At 40.1% G+C, this 21642-nt stretch overlaps 1 protein-coding gene across 5 annotated transcripts in view; it reads left to right on the plus strand.

Annotated features, from left to right (window-relative positions):
• Positions 1 to 21642, plus strand: part of Fer (FER tyrosine kinase) — a 373761-nt gene that overhangs the window by 127552 nt on the left and 224567 nt on the right. For all 5 annotated transcript variants that reach the window (XM_037210166.1, XM_037210165.1, XM_037210164.1 and 2 more), the window contains exons 8-9: positions 2884 to 3006; positions 11286 to 11475. In XM_037210166.1, coding sequence (XP_037066061.1) covers positions 2884 to 3006; positions 11286 to 11475 — 313 coding nt within the window. The remainder of the gene's footprint in view (positions 1 to 2883; positions 3007 to 11285; positions 11476 to 21642) is intronic.

Below are 21642 nucleotides of genomic sequence, written 5' to 3' on the forward strand. Positions count from 1 at the left end.
TGGGGGTGGCGGGCGGGCAGGCCTGCCGTAGTGAGTTCTTCTGGGCAGTCTGAGGGCAGGCAGGCCCTCCCGGCAGGGTGGTCTGTGTTCCCTCACTCCGTCGGCTTATCGTATTTGTACCACAGCCCCCTTACCTTCAGATGTGCGTGGGCTAGGCGGCCACACCCACTCCAGAGACCCCTGATTTGTGTCCCGGAGGGCATGGTAAATGCCCAAGCTGCAGGCTGTTTCTGAATGCCTGCAGGAGCGTGGGGGTAGTGCTGGGGCTGATGCAGGGCATGGGGAGAGTTTGGAAATGCTGCAGCACTCAGATACGGCCAAGCATGTGCCGTTGCTGCCTCTTCTTCTGAGGGCAGGACCCCCTGACAACTGTTCCTTCTGTGGTTCTCACTCCGATGTTTAAACCTTCTGTTAGGTTTGTGAGAGAATCTCTCCCCATGTGACTCATGGCATCCCCCACCTTGTCTCTGCCACATGGCAGAGTGGCCCCAGGAACCCTGACTTGTGATTATCTTAAGGGTTGTGATGCCCTGAGTAGTTTGGTTCCTAAGGATAGAAGCCTTCTCCAGATGGTACCTCTTTGCCACGCTCTGAGAGATGGGTTTCTTCTCCAAAGCCATCTTGTCATACAGGAGTCCCTTCTGAGACTGAATCCCTCACCACCTTTAGGACTCGTGGGAAATGTGGGTTTGCCCTCTCCTGGGGCAGCAGCCTGTTGTTACCTTTGGGTTTGTCCACATTTTGCACTGTCTTGTGCAGAGGAGGTTGGGGCCTCACTCCCTCTGCTGGGCAGTCTGGTTGGAGCTGGGGAATGCTTTGTAACTTAAGCTTCCTTCCTGCTTCTTCCAGCTGCTTGGTTTGCCTGTCCCTTCTTGATTCCTGGGGCACCGCTCCATCTCTTCTCTCCTTGAAATAGGATTTCTCCATTGCTGCCCAGATGCTGGTCATGCAATCACAGGAAGTGTCCTCGTCCACAGTTGGACCTTGCAGATCTGAGTATTTTTCTTGATGGACCTCTACTTGTGTCCTTTTCTATTTCTTTCTAGGCGATTTCTGTAGTAAGAAGGCTTTTGCTTATAACTTGTACTTCAGAGTTTTTACTTTTAATTCTTTCACTTTAAATAAATTCAAATTTCTGTAGAATGAGATAATTTGATGTTTTCTTTGTATATTTTTGACTTCTTGTTGTTATTGGGTGGGGCCTCGTTGTTCTATGACATGAAGTCTAGGTTCTTTGTGTCTTGATCAATGAATTGGAAAAGATATGGAATAGTAGTAGTGAATGCATACATTTATTAAAAGTGAGAGTAAAAGTATGGAGCACATGCCATACAATAGGAGCTAGCCCAAGCAAGTGTGCGACTCAAGAGTCTGAGTTTGTTTAGGGGTTCCATTTTATAAGTGTAGGCTGAAGAAAGAGTGTTCCTCAGGAGAAACAATGGGATAGATCTTTACCCTGATTGACATATGAGTAGGTACTGTCATAGAACTACAAGTGCACGGGCTATACATCCCATAATTTTAGTATATATACTTCCAGTCACGCATGCACATGAGATGATAAATAGGGATTTCCCCCAGTCGGTCACTTCAGTGACGCTGTGTGCTTGTGCCTCCTCTACCTTGTTTACCTCTCCTCTAGTGTCTGGCCCGAATTACCCACAGGGGGTAGGTAATCACTGTTACCTTCCTGGGGAGGCACAGACACATCTTCCCAAGAGTTCAAACCTCCCTGGATGTCTTACTTTGAAAGTCTGTAGGTAAGTTTTAATATGATATAATGTGTGTGTGTGTGTATGGTAGAAATATTTCCATTAAGGACTGAATACATTTTATGCAGCCATAAATTATTTGGCCCATGAATACATATTAAATTTGTAAATTAAATTATCTTTAAATCTAATACAGAGGATACTTCTAGGTCAGTAAAATATATGAACATAGAAGCAGTTTATCATCAGTCTCAACTGCCAAACTACTGATTCTTACTTCTTTTCTTTAAAATAAAATAAATGTAATAATATCTATCATGGAAGATTGTTATAAAGAGTAAAAAAGGTAATATATGAAAAATATACTGATTACCACTTACCCTACCAAAGTGTAGTTAATTTGTAATGTATGTAATGCATTACTTCAGTTGTCTCTAAAAACAATGCTAAAGAAGCAGATGCTTCAGTGCCAGAATTACAGATGAGAAAAGTTTGTGAGCTGAAGAATTTTCTGAGTCTCAGATAGATGGGCATAGCCAGAATGCAAATATATGTTAATGTGAAAATAAAAAGTGTGATCTTTTCACAAAAGCATACTTTTCCTAGGACATGATATTTAGTCCCTTTTTAAGTCTTTCCTGACTTTTTTTGTCTTTTCAATTTTAAGAACTGACTGGTTGTGTTCTTGCACACCTTTAATCCCAGAGAGGCAGGCAGATCTCTGAGTTTGAGGCTTGGTCCACACAGCAAGTTCCAGGACAGCCAGGGCTATAGAAGCCCTGTCTCCAAACAAACAAACAAATAAGCAAAGGATTAAGACTGCAGATATCAATTTCCAGGAGCACTAGCTTCCCCATCCACACTTACAGACACTATTTATAGATGTGTGTTTCACTCATACACCATTGACTCTTATGACATACAGTTTTATCTAGTTTCCAGAATACTCACTTTGAGTATTGTAATGTTTTCTGTGTCATCCAGTAGAAGGTAAAGTAGCCACATTTCTGTTTAGCATCTGGAACATGGCTAATGTAACCAAGGACCTGAAATTTTACCTTAAAGTTGATTCCAGGTGGCTGCTCTTTCGGCCTTTGCGACTTCATAAGTTTGTGTATGTGTGGATCAGCACGTTTAGTGTGTTGTTGGTAATGGTGGCTCCTCCTTCCAGGCTGAAGACTTTAGCAGAAGAGCTCACGCAGACACAGCAGATGCTCTTAAACAAGGAGGAGGCTGTCCTGGAGCTGGAGAAGAGGATTGAAGAATCTTCTGAGACCTGTGAAAAGAAGTCCGAGTGAGTAACAGAAATACCATCTGAAAGAATACAGGCGCATGGATGTCTTTTTACAGAAATACTTGTTACATGCTCTTGTGGATATGGCATTTCCAGAAATGGAAGTTTTCATGTTAAAATGGTGGAATTTCATGTAGTTACATCATATGACTCTGGAAAGCTTTTTGTATTTCTATAAAATGTGATGTTCAATGACTAGTTTCATGTCAACTTGACACAAACTAGAGTCATCTGAGAAGAGGGAACCTCGGCTAAGAAAATGCCCCCACCAGGCTGGTCTGTGGGAAAGCCTGTGGTGCATTTGATTGATGTGGGGTGGTCTAGCTGGCTGAGGACAGTGCCACCCCTGGAGCACTGGGCCTGGGTGAATAAGAAAGCAAACTGAGGAAGTCATGCAGAGCAAGCCCGTAAGCAGTGTTCCTCCATGGCCTCTGCTTCAGTTCCTGCCTCCAGGTTCCTGCCCTGCTTGAGTTCCTTCCCTGACTCCCCTCAGTGATGGACGGTTACCTGGAAATGTAAGCAAAATAAACCCTTTCTTCTCCAAGATGACTTAGGTCATAGTGTTTCATCACAGCATTAGAAACCCTAAGACAGCTGTGTCCTAGAAAATGGTGTTGTGTTTGTAAAGATAATGCTCCGATCAGATGCCTATGTTTTAACAGTTTGAAGTACTTCATGAAGAATTCTTTGTTAAAAGATGTCTTTGCTGCTCAACATCTATTTTTTTATGAGACTTACTGTAAATCCCTTTGTAAAAGGATACAGAGAAGTGTTATCCAGAAATTGACTGCTGTTGTCTTAAAAGGAATCAAATAAATTAATTAGAATGCACTGATCTCCTTTGCATATAGAAATCAGCTCCAGATTTACTTTATTATTTTGGCTTTCCTGGTGTTTGTCTAGCTGATTTCTGACTTGAAAATACCTTTCTGGCTCTTTTGATTTTACTTGTCTTAGTATATTTCTGCCTTTTGGTAGATGTGTATACTCACTCATGCATGCAGGTACAAGAATGTGTGTTAGGTGTGTTAGATGTGTGTACTTGTTCATAGGTGCAGGTACAAGAATATGTATTAGGTGTGTGTACTTGTTCATGGGCGCAGGTACAAGAACATGTGTTAGATGTGTGTGCTTTCTCATGTGTGTGCTCTCTCATGTGTGCAGATAAAAGAATGTGTGCATCTCTGTCTTTTGATAGATGTGTATAGTCAATCATGTGTGCAAGTACAAGAATGTATTTTAGATGTGTGCACTCTCTCATGTGTGCAGGTACAAGATGTGTGCATCTGTGTGGAGACCAGAGTTCGATGTCAGGTGTCTGCCTCAATTGCTCTCCACCTTATTTTTAGAGGCAGGGTCTCTCATTGGGCTGGAACTTGATGACTCAACTCGATGGGCTGACTAAACCCCCCGGATTCTCTTAACTCCCTAGCAGTGGGATGATATGTGCTTGTATTCTTGGCTTCAGAGGCTTTTTACATTATCATTTATTCTTTAGTAATTGTGTGCATGAACTCAATGTATCTAGGTTGTATGGACACTCATTGCCTACTCTTCGATTCCTCCCACACTACCTTATCCCCCCCCACCTTCCTGCCGCCTTCTTCTTCTTCTTCTTCTTCTTCTTCTTCTTCTTCTTCTTCTTCTTCTTCTTCTTCTTCTTCTTCTCCTTCTCCTTCTCCTTCTCCTTCTCCTTCTCCTTCTCCTTCTCCTTCTCCTTCTCCTTCTCCTTCTCCTTCTCCTTCCTCTTCTTCCTCTTCTTCCTCTTCTTCCTCTTCTTCCACTTCTTCCTCTTCCACCTCTTCTCCCCCTCCACCCATACTCAGTCTGTGCTGTTGGTGTGCACATGGGTGTAGGGCGCCACCCAGTGGAACAGGGACAACCCTACCGCACTGCTGCAGAAGACTGAGTCTTTCTTTCTCAGCAGTTATCAATTGCCAGGAGTTCCTTAACTCAGGGTGAGGCCTTGCTCTCCACTCAGGAATATTGATTGGCTTGATCTTGTGCAGGTCTTGTGTTGTCAACCACAGCTGCGTTGAGGTCATGAGTGTCCAAGGGACATACCTTTGCAGTAGTCTTTCCTGACATTTGACTTAAGAGTATTTCCACTCCCTCTTCTGCAGTGTTCTCCCAGCCTTGTGAAGGAAAGTGTGTGACCTGGAAGTCCCATTTTGGGCTGAGCCTTCCATGGGCACACAATTCTCCGTACTTGGGCTGGTTGCTCGTCTCTGTATTAATCACTATTCACTGCATGAGGAAGCTTCTCTGGTGTAGCTGAGAGTTATACTGTCCATAGGACATACTTAGGAGGCACTTTAATTCTGTGCCTGCTCAGCAGTAGTAGTCCTGCCTGTGATCTCACCAGCACAGGGTCGTGGTCTTGATTATAGTCCAGGGAGGAGTTTCCTCTAGGCCAGGGCTTCAGTGTGATTAGAGAGCTGTGGATCCCCCCAGCGCTCATGCCACTGTTGCACACATGGCTGTATCTCATCAGGTCGGTCGCTGTTGTCGTTTGCAAAGTTCACAGCTGGGTCCGACTATTGATGGGTTTTCTCCAACAGTCTGCATATAAAACCCAGCTAGCAGGAAGGAAGCTTGTAGGCCTGGATCGGGTTGATTTCTTCATGTTCTGTGATCAAAGACGGTGGTGTTTTTAGCAGTAGGATCAGATTATCAAGTTTCAGTGGGGTAACCTGGAGCAATGGCAGTAACCTGTTTTTGTGGGTGCTGGGATTGAACTCGGGTCCTCATGATTGTGTGCAAGAACTTTACCAATTGAGCCATTTCCCCGACCCTGTCTCTGTCTCTGTCTCTGTCTCTGTCTCTGTCTCTGTCTCTGTCTCTGTCTCTCTCTCTCTCTCTCTCTCTCTCTCTGTGTGTGTGTGTGTGTGTGTGTGTGTGGGTGGGTGGGTGGGTGTATGCATGTGGAACTAAAGCTTAATGTTCATTATCCTTAATCATCTCATTTGTGGGTTTTTTGGTTTGTTTTTTGAGTCAGGCTCTTCCACTGAACCCCTACACCCATTCATTTGGGTATGTTGGCTGACCAGTGAGCACCAGGACTCCTCCTGGCTCCCTCCCTGCCTCCCACCTAGCACTGAAGTTACAGGCCACAGGAATACAGCTGGCCCTCACGTGGGTGCTTGGGATTGGAACTCATGTTCTGATGCTTGCACAGAGGGCACCTTAACAGCTCCCCCTCTCCTTAGCTTGGCCTTGCCTTGTTCCCGCTAGTCCGTTGTGATGGCTAGAAACCCCAGCAGTGCACGTGGGCATGGTCTCCCCAGTCCGGAGCGCAATGGATGAGCTGCCGGCTCTCAGGCTCTCCTTACTGCCTTCAGATTTCAAAGCTCTCAAGGGTTTTGTGATGTCTTAGATCTCTCGCATCTGCACCCGCTCTTAGTTTTTGGCGTAACTCTCAACTATTCTCTGCTTCTATCAAATTTCTGATCTTCTCACTTCCTTTATTTTAATCAGCAGATGAACCTCTGTATCACAGAAAACTCTAAAGCATTAAATGGCTTTGTCCTTGTTTTGGGGGAACTAGATCCCTGAATTTACACACATTTCCTCTTAGCACCCACCCTTAACGCCCATCTTTTTACAGTAGAATTGACTTATTCTAAGTCATATCTTGTGATTTTATAAAGTAGGGCCATCTTTTGTTTTCCCAGAAATTTGTATTATTTTATATGTTATATTTACCCTTTCCTCCTTCCCAACTGGGTCCTTACACTCACTCTTTCAGTATTGACTAGTCTTTAAAGCCCTCCCACCCCCCATCTCTGAGGTGCTGGGTACATGGCTAGGCCGGCACCTGCTGGGCAATGCTGTACCACCACTCAGCTGTACCTGCAACTGCTGAAGCCCTCTTTATTCTCAGTATTTCCCCCATTTATCCTCTGTCTTCCCGTCTCTGAATGTGAACTCATTCTAGGAGTGGTTCTCACTCATTCCCTCAATTACCACTTAGTTTTTAACCCACATATATCTAGCCTTTGCCCCATTACTGTAGAAATCAGGATCTCAGAGACCACCCATGGCCTGGAATAGGGCAGCTGTCTTTCCGGACCTCTTCATCACATCTGACTTTGCTGATGTCTCCCCGTGTCAAGATGACCCCTGTTGGTGTCACTCTTGCTAGCTCCCTCTCCATCACTCAGCCAACCCAGTCTGGAGTTTCTGAAGGCATGTTGCTAGGCAGTGGATCTCTTCTCTAGATGGCTTGAAGATGGCTTATGTTGATTATTATCACTTACGATTGGCCTACTTGGTGTGCCTGTTTGAATGTCATAGAAGTGCTCATTGTTTCCCCCCCCCCCCCCCCCCCCCCCCCCCCCCCCCCCCCCCCCCCCCCCCCCCCGTGCAGCCTCAACTTCCTAGTCGGCTCAGTAGTCTTTCTTGAGTGAATGTCAACACCATTCATCTTGTTCTACAATGGACATTTGATGCCATGTTCCTTTCTAAAATACCGTACAAAAGTTGCTTCCAAATAGTTAAACCTTTCCCCACTACTTAAGAAGCCTTGGATAGTTTTCTTACCTCTACATCTATACAAGGTCCATTTCCCTGTCTCCCCAGTCACCAAGTTTTGGCTTTTTCTTTTTTCTTTTTCTTTTGTACAAAAATACCCATCTCTAGAAAGTACAAGCTTTCTCCTGAATCTTTCCTGATAACAGTTTTGCCCAAGTTTGGGCGGGGCTGGCTGTTCTCTTTTGCAGTCTTTATTCACTGTGGAGGAGCGTGAGAGTTTTCTCTTCTTTTGCCTGGATCAGGTTTTTCTGCATTGTGTTTCTTCTTTCCTCCTTGGCGCCCCTCCTCTTCTGTTTTTTCTTTGAAAATTTCACCACCTCCAGTTTGCGATGCCGCCTCACACGTGCGTGAGGGCGTGTGCCGTTAATGGCCCCCACAGCGCTGGCGGCTGTGGAGCTGGGACGTTCAGCCTCCTCGGGCATCGGCCTCCAAGCATCTCAGCCCAGGGGACATACATAGTACATGCCAGTCCTGTACCGAGGCCCGTCCAGGCAGGGCACCCTGGAACAGAGGTACCCACAGGTAGGGGTGGAGCTGGCCTCGGACTTCACCCAACCTCCCACGGAGGCCCTGCAGGCTAATAGAATTTTTAGGAGTTAGAAGGGTTAGCACAGCCGGGTTTTCAGGGGTGAGTCCTAATGGGCCCAATCATGTAGCCTTTGTTATCCTGAGTACTTATTGTTAGCGTCAGCGTACAGTGTTAAAATATGGAGTATATTTATGTCACTAAACAGTTACTGCTAGCTCTCAGTGATTCAGAAATTGGTGGACTGAACTTTGCCTCCATATTTATGTTAAAATCTTTTGCTAAACAGATGTTCAGAATAGGACTCTACAGTGATACATTTATATTTTTTCCCTTAGTATTTCCTGGGCAAGTCCTTAGTTTGTGCCATCCATATCTACCTACCTACCTACTTATCCATCAATCCTCATATAAGTCTAGACATCTATCCCTATATAAATACATATATGTAATGAGAATAAATTTTGTAGTTAAAAACATGAACTTATGATTCTTTTTAAGGCTAGGTGTGGTCATAAATATCCAGTCTGGGCTATATAGTGAGACTCTGTATTTTAGAAAAAGTATTATCTTTATTTTTATAATACTTTATTATCTTCAGATACTTTGTTTTTTTAAAGTAATAAAACAGTAAATTACATTTCTTCAGAAATTCTAAAATTTTTCTATTATATGTTCATATTCTTAAATTATTTCTAAATAATAGAATCCTAATAAATTTTTACCTAATAGAATTACTTGTCCTATCAGCATATAGTAGGGTCTTAAATTACATCTTTGAATTAATATGTGCCTTCAGTTCCCAGTATTCACGGCTTCGGAAGGGACGTTTAAAAGATTTACCCCCAGCTTACGTTGGAACCAGGAGTGCCCAGTACACTGGCCCTGCGAGGTAGCAGTAGTGCTGTGTCATTCGACTTCTTTCTTACTTTTCAACCAGGTAGCACATGGTTATGAGCTCTAATGCAGAGACCCAGGCCAAGGGTTCTTCACCCTGGAGTGTGGTTACTATACCCAGTGAGATTTTATTGGAGAAAAGTAATTTTTTTCTTTGCAGATGGGTTCCAATTACAGATAGCTTCTTAGTTACCTGTGAATCCATACCCATTTCCTCCTCTGGGACCCTGTCAGCTTGAATCTGTGCAGCCCTGAGCCTGCTACCACGGTCTGTGTGAGTTTGTTCCTGTAAACGCAGTTAATTTTCTTTGTTTGGCTGTTTGGTTAACATTGACTTTTTGCAACTATTCTCCCTTATACATAATTTTGTAATTTCATTACAGAGGAAGTGTATTTTCCTTCCTCTTGCCCCGTGCAATTACCCCTTCTTAGTTACTTTCTCTGCATTTTTTGTTAACCTTTGTGTAAGACTCCTGATTCAGTGCATTTAGAGTATTACTTTTAAGCATATAATAATTATGCCTATCTGTGACAAATCATTTTTGAATAATCTTCTGGATATATATATATATATATATGTATATATATACACACACACATATATATATATATATATGAATGTATTATGACATCTTACCTGATATAATTTCTAGAATAGTTTCTTGTATTGTTGTTGTAGTCATGATTTCTGCGGCACTTTGCTTTTGGAATGTGTGTCAGAAAGAAACCCCCACAAAGTTTAAAAAGTATAGTAATATAATCTTTTCCAGGGTCTCCTAGTATTTTTTTTCTCACAAAAATGATTGTCTTAAAAATTAACATTCTTTGAATTGATTTTCTGAGAAACAGAAGTGCCAATTTATTGCAGAAAAGCAATTACCCACTAATATGCAAGCCAGCATGAATTTACCAAGAAATCTGTACAGATTTTAAAAATAGGTCACAGATTTACTGAATGATGATGATGTACATGGTAATTATCATTTATTAAATTCTGCTGTTTAGAGCAGTCTGTCTTCTGGACATTTCTAGGTCTTCTCCAAATGTTTTTTTATCATAAATCTATTTTCCCCAACTTCACACTGTTCTCTGAAATGCCTTGAACTGTTACTGAGGGTACCACCATTCTTCCTTACGATCACTGAGGTTGTGTCCTGCTCAGTTAGATTGGGACGGAGTTCTCCAAACAGCAGAAGACACAGCTAAATAGCTGAGTATGGTTATCTCTGTGTATTTATTCTGGGTATGTTGTGATCTTGTAAGTCAGTTGCCTTACTATCTAATTTGGAAGCATTTCCTGTTGTCCAGTCTGTGTCTATTAATAACTTACCACAGTGCATGGTGCACTTACTTTTAAGGTGTTAGTATCTTATACTTATGGGGTAGACATTCCTGCCAGCACTTTTTCTTTCTTTCTGGTGGCCTTCCTGTGGGGAAATTAGCTTGCAGTTCCCACTGTGGGGAGCCCTGAGGGCCAGCTCTCTAAAGGAGGGATGGGAAAATCTCTTGTCTCCATTTTGTTCCTAGGAGAAAGATTCATAGACTTAACGCTCACTCGGTCATCGTCAAGTTTGAATCCCTGCCATGTTAATGTTCCCCGATTCAAAACACATACCTCATAATATACAGCTCAGTGCACAGGCTATCTCCTTAATTTTATTAATTTTACCCCAGGAACATGTGATACTTTTAAGTATTTAATTCTTAAGATTTGGAGTTAATATTTTGATTTTTGTCTTTTTTTTTTTTTCAGTCTGTTTAGGACTTATACTTCTAAGCCTAGCTCCTGGTGAGCTAGACAGTTGATGTATAAAAGAAAATAAGTGCCATAGACCATAATTTATTTTAAAGTGTCTTGAATGACTTATTTCCATTTTATTAATCCTGACATCCAGTAGCCATTGTTATTAAAATCTGTTTTCATATTTTGTATGATTGTGAAGGAGTGCTGTGGAGGAAATGAACATTTACAAAAGTGTAATCTGCACACAAACACACAGACACATATACACACATAGACATACATACACACAGGCACACACACATAGGCACACATACACATAGACACTTGTACACACTTATACACACATAAAACACATAGACATAGACACAGACACACATACACACAGGCACAGATATACACAGACAGACACAGACACAGATACACATACAGAGACACAAATACACACACAGGCACACATACACACACACACACACACACACACACACACACACACACACACACACACACACACTTTTCCATTACTGCTTCTACTTCTTGTTGAGGTGAAATAATATATATATATATTTTATTTTGTTGTAGCATTGTGCTGCTTCTGGGCCAAAAACAGGCACTTGAAGAGTTGAAGCAGTCCGTCCAACAGTTGAGATGCACTGAGGCAAAGTGTGCAGCACAGAAGGAATTATTGGAGCAAAAAGTACAAGAAAATGACGGGAAAGAACCGCCTCCCGTGGTGAATTACGAAGAAGATGCACGATCCGTCACATCGATGGTAAGCTCGGGAGCGTCCACCACTGACCAGAGGGTCTGGGTAATAAGTGAGCACGAAACGCATTCTGGCTTGCTGTAACAGATTATTACTCTTGTTAACATGCAGGTCCTATTAAACTTATTTGTAAGTACAGAATAGACTTACCTGTCAGTCACCTCAGGTCACCTGGAGAGCACTTCAGGAGCCACCCATAGACTCAGAGGACAGAAAGCACTTCTCTTGCCTTCAAAACTGGAAGGACAGACTGCAGTTGTTTTTATTCCTGGGAGGCAGCAGGAAGGTAGGGTTCAGTTCAAGATAGAAGTAAGAATGAGGAGAAAGCTATTGTTTGTTCAGAACCATGAAACTCTGTTTGCCTTAGATTGATAGTGTGTTTACTTTTTTCACAGTATAAAAAATGATTTAGCTTAAATTTTCATTCTTTATTTATTCAGATTTACAAACTTAAAATTCATTTTAATTTTAGTTTTATCTGCTTAATGCCTAGTATATATCAATCTGTCTATCTAATCTATACATCCATCCATCCACCCAGCCACCTACTTACCTCATCTATCTGTCAACATAGATGTTGGAGCAATTTTGCTCACTGGGGACATGTGGCAGAGTTTCTAGACTGTTATGTTACAATGACAAGTGGATACTATCTAGATCCCGTTAAACCTATTATGCATAGAATAGTCCTTTTGTTCATATGCCCAGTGAGAACTATGCAGGCCAAAATTTCAGGAGTGCAATGCTTGAAAAATTCTGAGGTAAGTGTTTATTGTTTTCTCTGGGCAGCTCGATGTATTCCATAGATGGAAGTATTTTGATTAAAGAATTTATAGTCAGCATTTTAGTAACTTTGAGGGTTATGTTATCTTAAATAATATAATGTGTTAAGTAGATCCAAATGTCTCCACAGACCATACTTAAAACGGCAACAACATGTTCATAGAAGTGAATATGAAGTACTTGAATATTATAATCATTGCTGCTTTTGTTATCAATTGAATTTTGCTGATGTACACATCACTTTGCATATTATGGTCTGTTCTCCAGTATCATGCTTTCTGTCAGGATCTGAGCAAAGGTCCATGGCATTCTTTTTCTCCTTTATGATTCTTGATACCTTTTGGACATACATACTCTTTCAGAAGAATTCACATTGATTTCTTTCACTTGGCTTTTGAAAACCTTTTATTTTTTGTTTGATTATTATTTGTAACATTTCTTTGCCTACATATGAGTGTGGAGTTGGCTACTTAATTTCTTGATGGTTTGACAGTCTTAGATTATAATACTTCATAATTTATTTTAAGTAATTTAATGTGCATATAACTTATACTAGTATTAGTGTGGTAGAATAAAAAGTAGTTATTCAAGTTGCCAGATAATAGCTATTCTCAATGGATAGCTATAATTTAAAAGGATGGATTTAAGAATTTCTGAACCTTTAGAGTTTAATTCTTAAGTTATCAAAGAAAAGATGTTTACCAATTCAATTGAATAAACATATTTTCATAGAGAATAGACAATAAAGTTTAAGAAATTGCTTTCATACCATCAGCCTCTTTTCTTAGATTATTTATATGATTTTATAACCAATGATACTACCTTGCTAGTTTTAAATAGTGCTGCCTGTTTTATTGTCTTCAATTTATTTTCAGTAATTGAAATAGTGATTGTAAGTATCTCTTATCTACTCATTGAAACAATGCCTTTAGTAAATTTTTAATTAAAAATTAAAAATTTGCCATGTGATGGTGGTATATACACTTCTAACTCCAATGCTTGAGAGGCTTAGGAAAGATGGAGATATCATAGGAAATATGAGCAAACTCCATCTCAAATCAAAGCAAACCAAAATGAAAATTTAGTAAGGCTTTCATTGAAAAATTCACCAGGTTTTCAAAAGTAACACTGTATGTTATATGTAGTTTAAAATAATAGGATAATATTTTACAAATTACTTAAGATTTCCCACAAATTGATGTCAATTAAATGCTTTGTAGTATATTTATGAGGAAGGAATACATCTGATGCACAGTTCTTGTTGTTAATACTTCCACTGTATTGGTGAAAATTTTGCATTCTTTGACTTTTTTCAACTAGTATTTATACTATATATATTCAGTTTCATTGAAAATAAAAAGTATAAGGTTTAAATGGTTTTCTCCCAAATGACTAAGCATCGTTTAATGAATAGCATTATAAACTAAGTTAGACTGTGTGTGAGGGGGCAGGGCCTGAGGGACAGGAGGGCAAGAAGGGACATTGGGAGAAGAGACAGTGTCATGTGTTGCAGATTTCAGTATACCTATCATCTGTCTGTCTACCTACCTGTATCTCTATGTCTATCTCCCTCCCTTCTGTAGAGTAGGAGACATTAAAGCAGGATACTGTTCAGGGAGGAAAGGGCAGCCTCTCAGGGAACTGAGGACTTACGTGTGTGTATTGGACATCAGTTCTATAGCTCTTGAGATTAGAACATTGTATCCTCTGAGTCAGGTTAGGAGTGTGGGCTCTGTGTAGACTCCCCTTGTGTAGTTCTGCAAACATCAGGGTTTTCTGATAACCAAGGAAACATAAGCTCTGGCTTTACTATTCGTTTATTAAAAATTTTTTTTTAGTTTATTAACTGTCTAGTAGTAGAACACAATAAGCTTTATCTCAGTATCTGTTAATTGAGGAATTAGACTTCCTTTTCACCCCAGAATTACTTGTTTGTTTTATGACAACTTTGGACCAAATACAGTGATTTTGATGAAAGACCTGCTTGTATGTCAGATCTATGTGTCTAGAGCTGAAGGCAGCCATAGAATGCCTTCCTACTTCTAAGACATGTTTAGCTCTCCTATAAGAGAACAGGCTTCACTTTGATATTTCCAAAATTAGCATTTTGTGTGAAACCCTTTGATAGACTGAGACACAACATATATTTATCTTCTCTGCATATATTGAGTAGCTGTTCTTAGTTGAACAGCAGTAGTAATAGTCTTGTTATGCTACATTTTCAACCTGTGAAGTATCTGACCTTTTAAGAATTGTCTGTTATTATGGCTCATAGTATTCTTCACAGTAGTGTCTGCTGTTCGGTCTTATGCTAAGAACACTAACCTGCTCTAAAATGAAAGATTGACAGCGTTGTTGCGTTTTATCTTTATCATTGTGAGGTACGTTTTCTTTCAATCACTGACATGAAATCTTCATTGTGAGCCTTGCTCACCAAATGCTGTACTGAGCAGACTAGCAGACCAAGAGTCAGAAGACTGGAGCATCTTTTCTGTCTGTAATTAGTCAGGCTTCTTAAACATCTGTGAGTTTTCCATTCCATAGATGCCGAAGAGAGGCAATAAGTATACATTTATTCTATATATTGAAAGCACTGTAAAACAAATAGTTCTACTTTACATTTTTTAAAGTAATTATATCTTAGTTCATGTATAAGTTAACCGGTATATACTCACTGTAAGAGTGAGTTAATAGATCTATGAAGGATTATGCTGTGTGTTTCTAATTGATAAAGCAAAGCCTAATGTAATGCCTTTGAGTAGCAGTGTGTATACATGGGCGTGTACATGCGTCTGAGTGTTCCTTGCTTACTCCCCAATTCTCTTCCTCAGAAGTAATTTTCCAGAAGTATTATCTGCAAATAGAAGCATGCATGTAAAATATATGCCTCCTGTTCTTTTTTACATAAATGGAAGAACATACAATATTATCTGATGCATTTCGCTTGTTTTATGAACTGAACCTGAGATTTCATTTTATATTAATGTGTATACAATGACTCTTTTTCTACTTACTCATTCAATAAGTAGGTTATTTATTGATGGTCAGGTGTTATGATGGTTACTTTTAGTTTTCAACTTGATGTAATCTAGAAAATCCTGAGAAAGAGACTCTCAATGAAGGATTGTCTTCATTGGGTTGGCCAATGAGCATGTCTGTGGGGGATTGTCTTAGATATTTGTTATGGGATGATCCGTCCCATTGTGGGTGGCACCATTCCCTAGGAAGGGGTTCCTGAACTCTGAGTGGAAAGATTGAGCCAAGCAAGCAAACAAGTGAACATGTGTGCATTCATGTCTCTGCTGACTGTGGATGTGGTGTGACCAGTTTCCTCAAGCTCTGCTGCTGTGTTCTGCAGTAGTGGACTGAAACCTGGAGTAAGTTAAGACAACCCCCTTTCTCCAAAGTTGCTTTTTGTGAGGGTGTTTTTATCACAGCAACAGAAGAGAAACCAGAGCAGCCATTCAGTACTATTTTAGAGTCTTACAACACAGCCGCAAGCAAGACACATAATTCTTTGTGCCGGTATTGGCTACTTTTCTGTTGCTGTGAGAGAATACCCATGGGAAAAGCAACTTTGGGAGAAAAGGTTTGTTTTGGCTAGTAGTTCAAGAGAGGTAGATCTTCTTGGCAGGGAATACATGGCAACAGATGAGAAGACATGGACAGGAGCAGGAAGCTGGCTGGTCACATTTTCATCACCACACAGGACGCACACAGTGAACAGGAAGTGAGGCCAGGTATAGACCTTCAAAACAGTGCCACCCGCTGGGGGCCAAGTGTTTAAATATATGAGCTATGGGGGACATTGTGTATTCAGACCACCTAAGTTCTGCCAGGGTCTTTTCTTCTCATTGGTAGAGACAGCATATAAGTAATTAAACACGGAGTATGTTTGGTGGGAAATCCTTTGGGAAAATGTAGCAACTAGTGCCAGAAGAGGGATGTGAATAATGTGTGTTTGTGTAGAGAGGTCAAGGGAGACTCTCCTGGTAAAGTAGCATCTGTACAGAGATCAGAGGGGGAAAAGGGGACAAATGAGATTGGATCCAGTGGCAATGATCAAGGCAGAACTTTAGTTGTTTTTTGAGAGGTTTAGTTACTGTGAGTCACCAGACTTAATCTTTCCAATAGCCAGTTTTCAAAACAGTCATAGTTAATTGTTTCATTTTTTCCTCTTAGAACATGCACAAATCAGGCGTGGTGAACACCAGTTAATGCCAGCGCCTAGGAGGCTAGGTCAGGAAAACCGTGAGTCGAAGGCAGGCACACATAGCGAGGCCCTTTCTCGCAGAACAACAGCAGCTACGAAGCAAAAATAAAAACGAAACGACACAAAAGATAGGCACACTTGTTATGGAACTCAACACTGTTCTTATTCTACAGCAAACTTGGCAGAAGATGAATTGCGCTGTACAGATTAAAATTCAGTTTTGGAGGAAACTGTTTGCTTTCAGCCCAATCCTTTGTCTCCTAGCCGTTAAAGGAAACTAGGGAAGAAGACAAAGGAAAAATAGACCTCAGTAGCTGCACAGGACACGGTGAGGGAAAGAAGGTTGCCAGAGTCGAGAGAGGAAGGTAAAGAGGGAGGGAAGCGGAGAATGCCAAAGCTGGAGGTGGGTGAAGAAAACACAAAAGAGCGATGAAGAACAGGGACAAGACGGCTGTGACTGTAGCCCTGGCCTCCAGCTCCTCTTCTCACCCCGCTCTCCCACAAGTCCCGCTGGACACAGGGCGCTGTGATGTGACCCATTCGTTGGCCCTGCTCTGCTCTCAGGTTTTTATCACTAGTCCCTCCCGTGAACTGGACTCTGTTACACTGTTCACCTGGAAGTGCGGAAGGTAAGCGTTTCTAGGCAGCAGGCACTGACTAGGTTAATAGTCTCAGTGACAACTATTCAAAGTTACTGAAAGGTTAACTTACAGGTGTCAGAATTTTGTTTTATGGTTCAATAAAATCTGCCCCATGGCAACAATTTGGGAATTATGAATTTAAGAAAATTCAGTCTTGTTTGGTTCAAGATTTAGGTCAAGAGATAAATTACTATTTTAAGAAAGTCTGTTTCCCAGAAGTTTTTATTGGGGAGTAGTTAATATGATAAAATGAAATGGAAAATGTCCACAGTAATTTAGGAACCTGTCCTAGCTTTAGTTACCAACTTCATACAATCTAGGGCCATCTAAGAGAAAAGCCTGAACTTGGGCTTTGCCTGTGTGACACGGGACTGTGGGCCTGTCTGGGGGGATTATCTTGATTGTTAATAGATGGTGGTGAACCCAGCCTGCTGGGCAGGGGGCCTTGGACTAGATAAGGAGTCTACCTGAGCATGTGATTCAGGGAGTGCGTCATCGAACAGCATCCCTTCATGGTCTCTGCTTCACGTTGCTGCCTCGCTCTCTGCCTTCGTTTCCCTCAGTGACGGATTTTATCTTGGAAGTGTAAGCCAAATGCAGATTTTCCTCCCCTAAGTTGTTTTTGGTCATAATGTTATTATTGCAGCAACAGAAGGGAAAGTAGAAAGAAAAAAAGACATCTGAAATGTTGTTTACTGTGGCACTTATGGGGTTAAGGAGTGCTTTATATGTAGTGACTTCAGTTGTTGTAAATTATGTCATGGGTATTTAGAGACAGCTTATGTTAGCAGTATTTAACTATTACAAATGTCTGTATATTTTGATGTTAGAAGCGTTTTCCAAGTTTATTAGATATAAAACATTCAATATTTTTGACATTGATTGGGCCCCAGTGCAGGTGAGGAGACTCTTATCTTGTTCTCTCAATGCTTGAATGACTTAAGCTGAATTCAGATCATCACAAAAACACCGAGACACATTTTTATTCTGGCTTTGTGTATAATAGAATTATATCGACTTTATTTAATTGTAATCAATTTAAGTATCTTTTTATCTTTTGAAGGATTTGATTCTTGTATTATATCTAAAAGATTAAGTAAACACAGGATTAGACTTTTTGATCATTTTTCCTATATGATGCAGTGAATATTTGCTGTCAGCTTGCACTTGTATAGCTGTGTTATATGATAAAAATGTATTTAATCAGAAGATTCTTGAGTTAGGAGTGAAAGCCATGAGGTATTTCTGTATTTTAAAGAAATGTAAGATTATACAGATACAGATGTACAGACAAGTTGATTCAGATTTTTCACTGGAAGTTTAACTTACTAACAGAAATTAATGCCTACGCACTTTCTAGCATTTGATGACAGCATACAATTTAGAGGTCTCATTTTAATTTAGTGGTTGCTCATTATAATTTGGAAAGTTGTACTATGGAATTAAGTCATAATTGTTTCTATTTTGGAAGTCATACTATGCTTTTATGGTGATGGGATAATGAGTGCAAGTACTTAAGGTTTTTCGTAGATGGAGAATAAAACAAGCATGGTCTACCCATATCATGAAGAAAAAAACTGGCCTTTTGCTTGCCATAGGAATATGAAAGCCTAATTTAATTGTGTCATTTCTCATGGGCTTCTTGGCTGATTTGTGGGAATACTGCCCCCTTCCTACTTCTCTGAGCCAGAAACAGCTGTGACTTTGTGCCAAGCAAGCCATACAATTTGATTTGGGATCAGAACACACGGGGACATTTCAGTATCCATCTCATTTTGCCGAGTCCATTAGCTGATTGACTAGAGGTGTGAAAGTGCTGATGATCAGAGAACTTTATTATCCCGAAGGACAGCAGCCCAGTGGAATGACTGTGTAGAAGTTGAAAGATCCCAGGACTTTTGCCTTAGATGGTTAGTTAAGATGTCTACTAGCTCTGACCATAAGAAACATCATACCATAAGACTTTTGTCTTGCTGTAACTGTTGTTAATTAACACTTGCCTCCTGACTTATTCCATAGACCACTAAGGTAGCTAAAGACAATAAAATTCAGCAAAATATGAATTTACAAGCAGGAAAAGTTGAATTGTAATAAGATATCAAGACTATGTAGACCATGCCCTGTAGGTATGGCTACTACTCTTAAGCCATACTTTGTAGGCGTCTCAAAGTAAAAATAAATAGAAGATGAAGTCATGTAATAAGTAAAAGAAGACATGTCACCGTGCAGGAAAGACAAATTTTCATTGTATTTAGATGTAATAAGATGTATAGCAGACACCTGCACACTGACACGGTGTGACCACTGTCACACATGTACTATGTAACCCTTGGTGACATCACAGCAGCTACTGTAGGGATGCGCTTCAGAAAAGCATCTAATGCAGAATCTAGAATCCCTCAGGAGAAGAGGAGGCCATGACACCAGTTCTGTAGGGTGACGAATACAACTGTCAGTTGACTTCACTTCAAGTGGACAGCATGGATGTGCTGGAGGTTTTTTCCTTTTAGGTTGGGCTCAGTAACTGATAATCCCAGTTACTCTGAAGACTGAAATGGTGATATTGTAAATTCAACACCAGCTATACAGCTTGACACAAGCTTGTCTCAGAAGAAAACTAAACAAGAACCAACCCAAACCCCAAAGTTTGGTTTCAGGACCACTCCTCCTCTGAAGTTGGAATATGCAATGGATAATATTCTATACTTGTTTGAGGATAGCTCTATATAACATTAAAGCATTTAGTGAATTCCTTATTTTTTTAAAAAATGAACATCTCTGTTATCTTTAAAATTGTTGGGAATATTTTGTGTTAAAATAATTGTTATGTTTGTAGAAACGTTTTTTATAATTCTAATTTTCCCTTTGTTAGGATTAAAAATATTGTTACTGATGGTGATTGACTGGAAAATTTCAGTCTTATTCTTCAACTTTGGACTATAGTTTTATGATGTATTTTGCTTATTAATGTCGCATTATTCCTAGTTATTAATTTTACCTAATAAATTTCTTTGCTGCCTTTATAGAAAGTCAATATTGATATAGATTCTAAGGATTTTAAAGATAAATAATTGCAGGGTTCTGAAAATTTTGAAATTTAATGAAGACATGTTTCATTTTGGAGGGAAAGTTTTTCTTTTCATTTATTTTTTAAAATTTATTCTTCTCTCAGACAATATACCCCGACCACAGCCTCCACTCCTTTTGGTCTCCCACCTCCCTTTCCCCAGATCCACTACTTCATTTCCCTTAAGAAAACAGCAGGCCTCCCAGGGGTATCAGTTGAGCAGGGCATAATAAAGTGTAAAAAAACTAGGCACAAACCCTCATATCAAAGCTGGATGAGGCAACCCAGTAGAAGGAAATGAGTCAGAGACACCCCACTCCCGATGTTAAAAGTTCCACAAAAAAACTTTTTTGGTATCTATCACGGTACAAAATTGAAATTTCCCAAGAGTATTTGATGGACAATTTGCTTCATTAGTGCTTAGAGAAATGCCAAGTCTCCTGTGGTAGATTGTATTGACTCATTTAAGTGAAGTGCTAAGAACAAGACTTCCATCCTTAGTTACTCTTTGCCATGTGATGGCCAGTTTGCTGAGTAGATAGCAGTATTTCATCCCAACTGTCTTCCTGAGTGGTTACAGTTCAGAGAAGAACTTCTAAATCTCAGTAGAGTGGAAATCCATCAATTTTCTGACATTAAGGTTACATTTTATCCGAGCTTTGAGGTTAAACCAGTAGACCAACTTTGCATTCAGAGGGTTTGAAAATCCATCTAAAATATGACTGTATGGCCACAGGGTAGATGTGTAACTTCTCTGAAATAAGGTTCCTTGGTAATTAGAAGGGGCAAGTTTTGAAGCAATCACACAATTTAGAAAGTTGAATAAAGTAATTTGTAAAAATGCTTAATTCAATGCCTTACATATGGGTAAGTTCACTAAATAGGAACTATAAATAAGAGAAAATGTTATTGTAGCATCTCCTAAGTTTTTTTTTTTTTTTTTAATATTTAATGTTGGAGACTACATTCTGTGTTAATATACCTTAGTTCTTTTTAATGGTACAGTAATTCAAGGTAGGGAATTACCAGCAGAGGGAGCTCACTGTCAGAAAACAACACCTGTAATTGAGATAGCCTGGTCCCTTACTTTTAAGGAATAAAGCAAATGCATATATGGAGGCTCTGTTTTTATCATGCGTACCAGAGGCCACTACCTTGCTATATAGTTTTATAGTATGAAGAGAAACACTTTCTTCTGAGTTTAAATTCTTTACTTCATCCAATGCCAATATATAAGGTATGGCTGTTCGTTTCATGACTAAGACACTTTTAATAAACTTAATTTATAAACACTGGCTTAGAACTTGAACAATTTATTCTGTAATTGAACTGATGAGCTTGCATGTGAGTTACCAAACAAGGGATTTTGCCACTCAGACAGGCTTTCATTTCTGTGTAAATAGGATAACCTCACAACTCAATCAGCTATTCACACCAAAATCAAAATGGAAGAATCACCTGCTGTTCAG

The sequence above is a fragment of the Peromyscus leucopus genome, chromosome 13 (genome assembly GCF_004664715.2).
Source record: "Peromyscus leucopus breed LL Stock chromosome 13, UCI_PerLeu_2.1, whole genome shotgun sequence".
Taxonomy (NCBI): Eukaryota; Metazoa; Chordata; class Mammalia; order Rodentia; family Cricetidae; genus Peromyscus; species Peromyscus leucopus.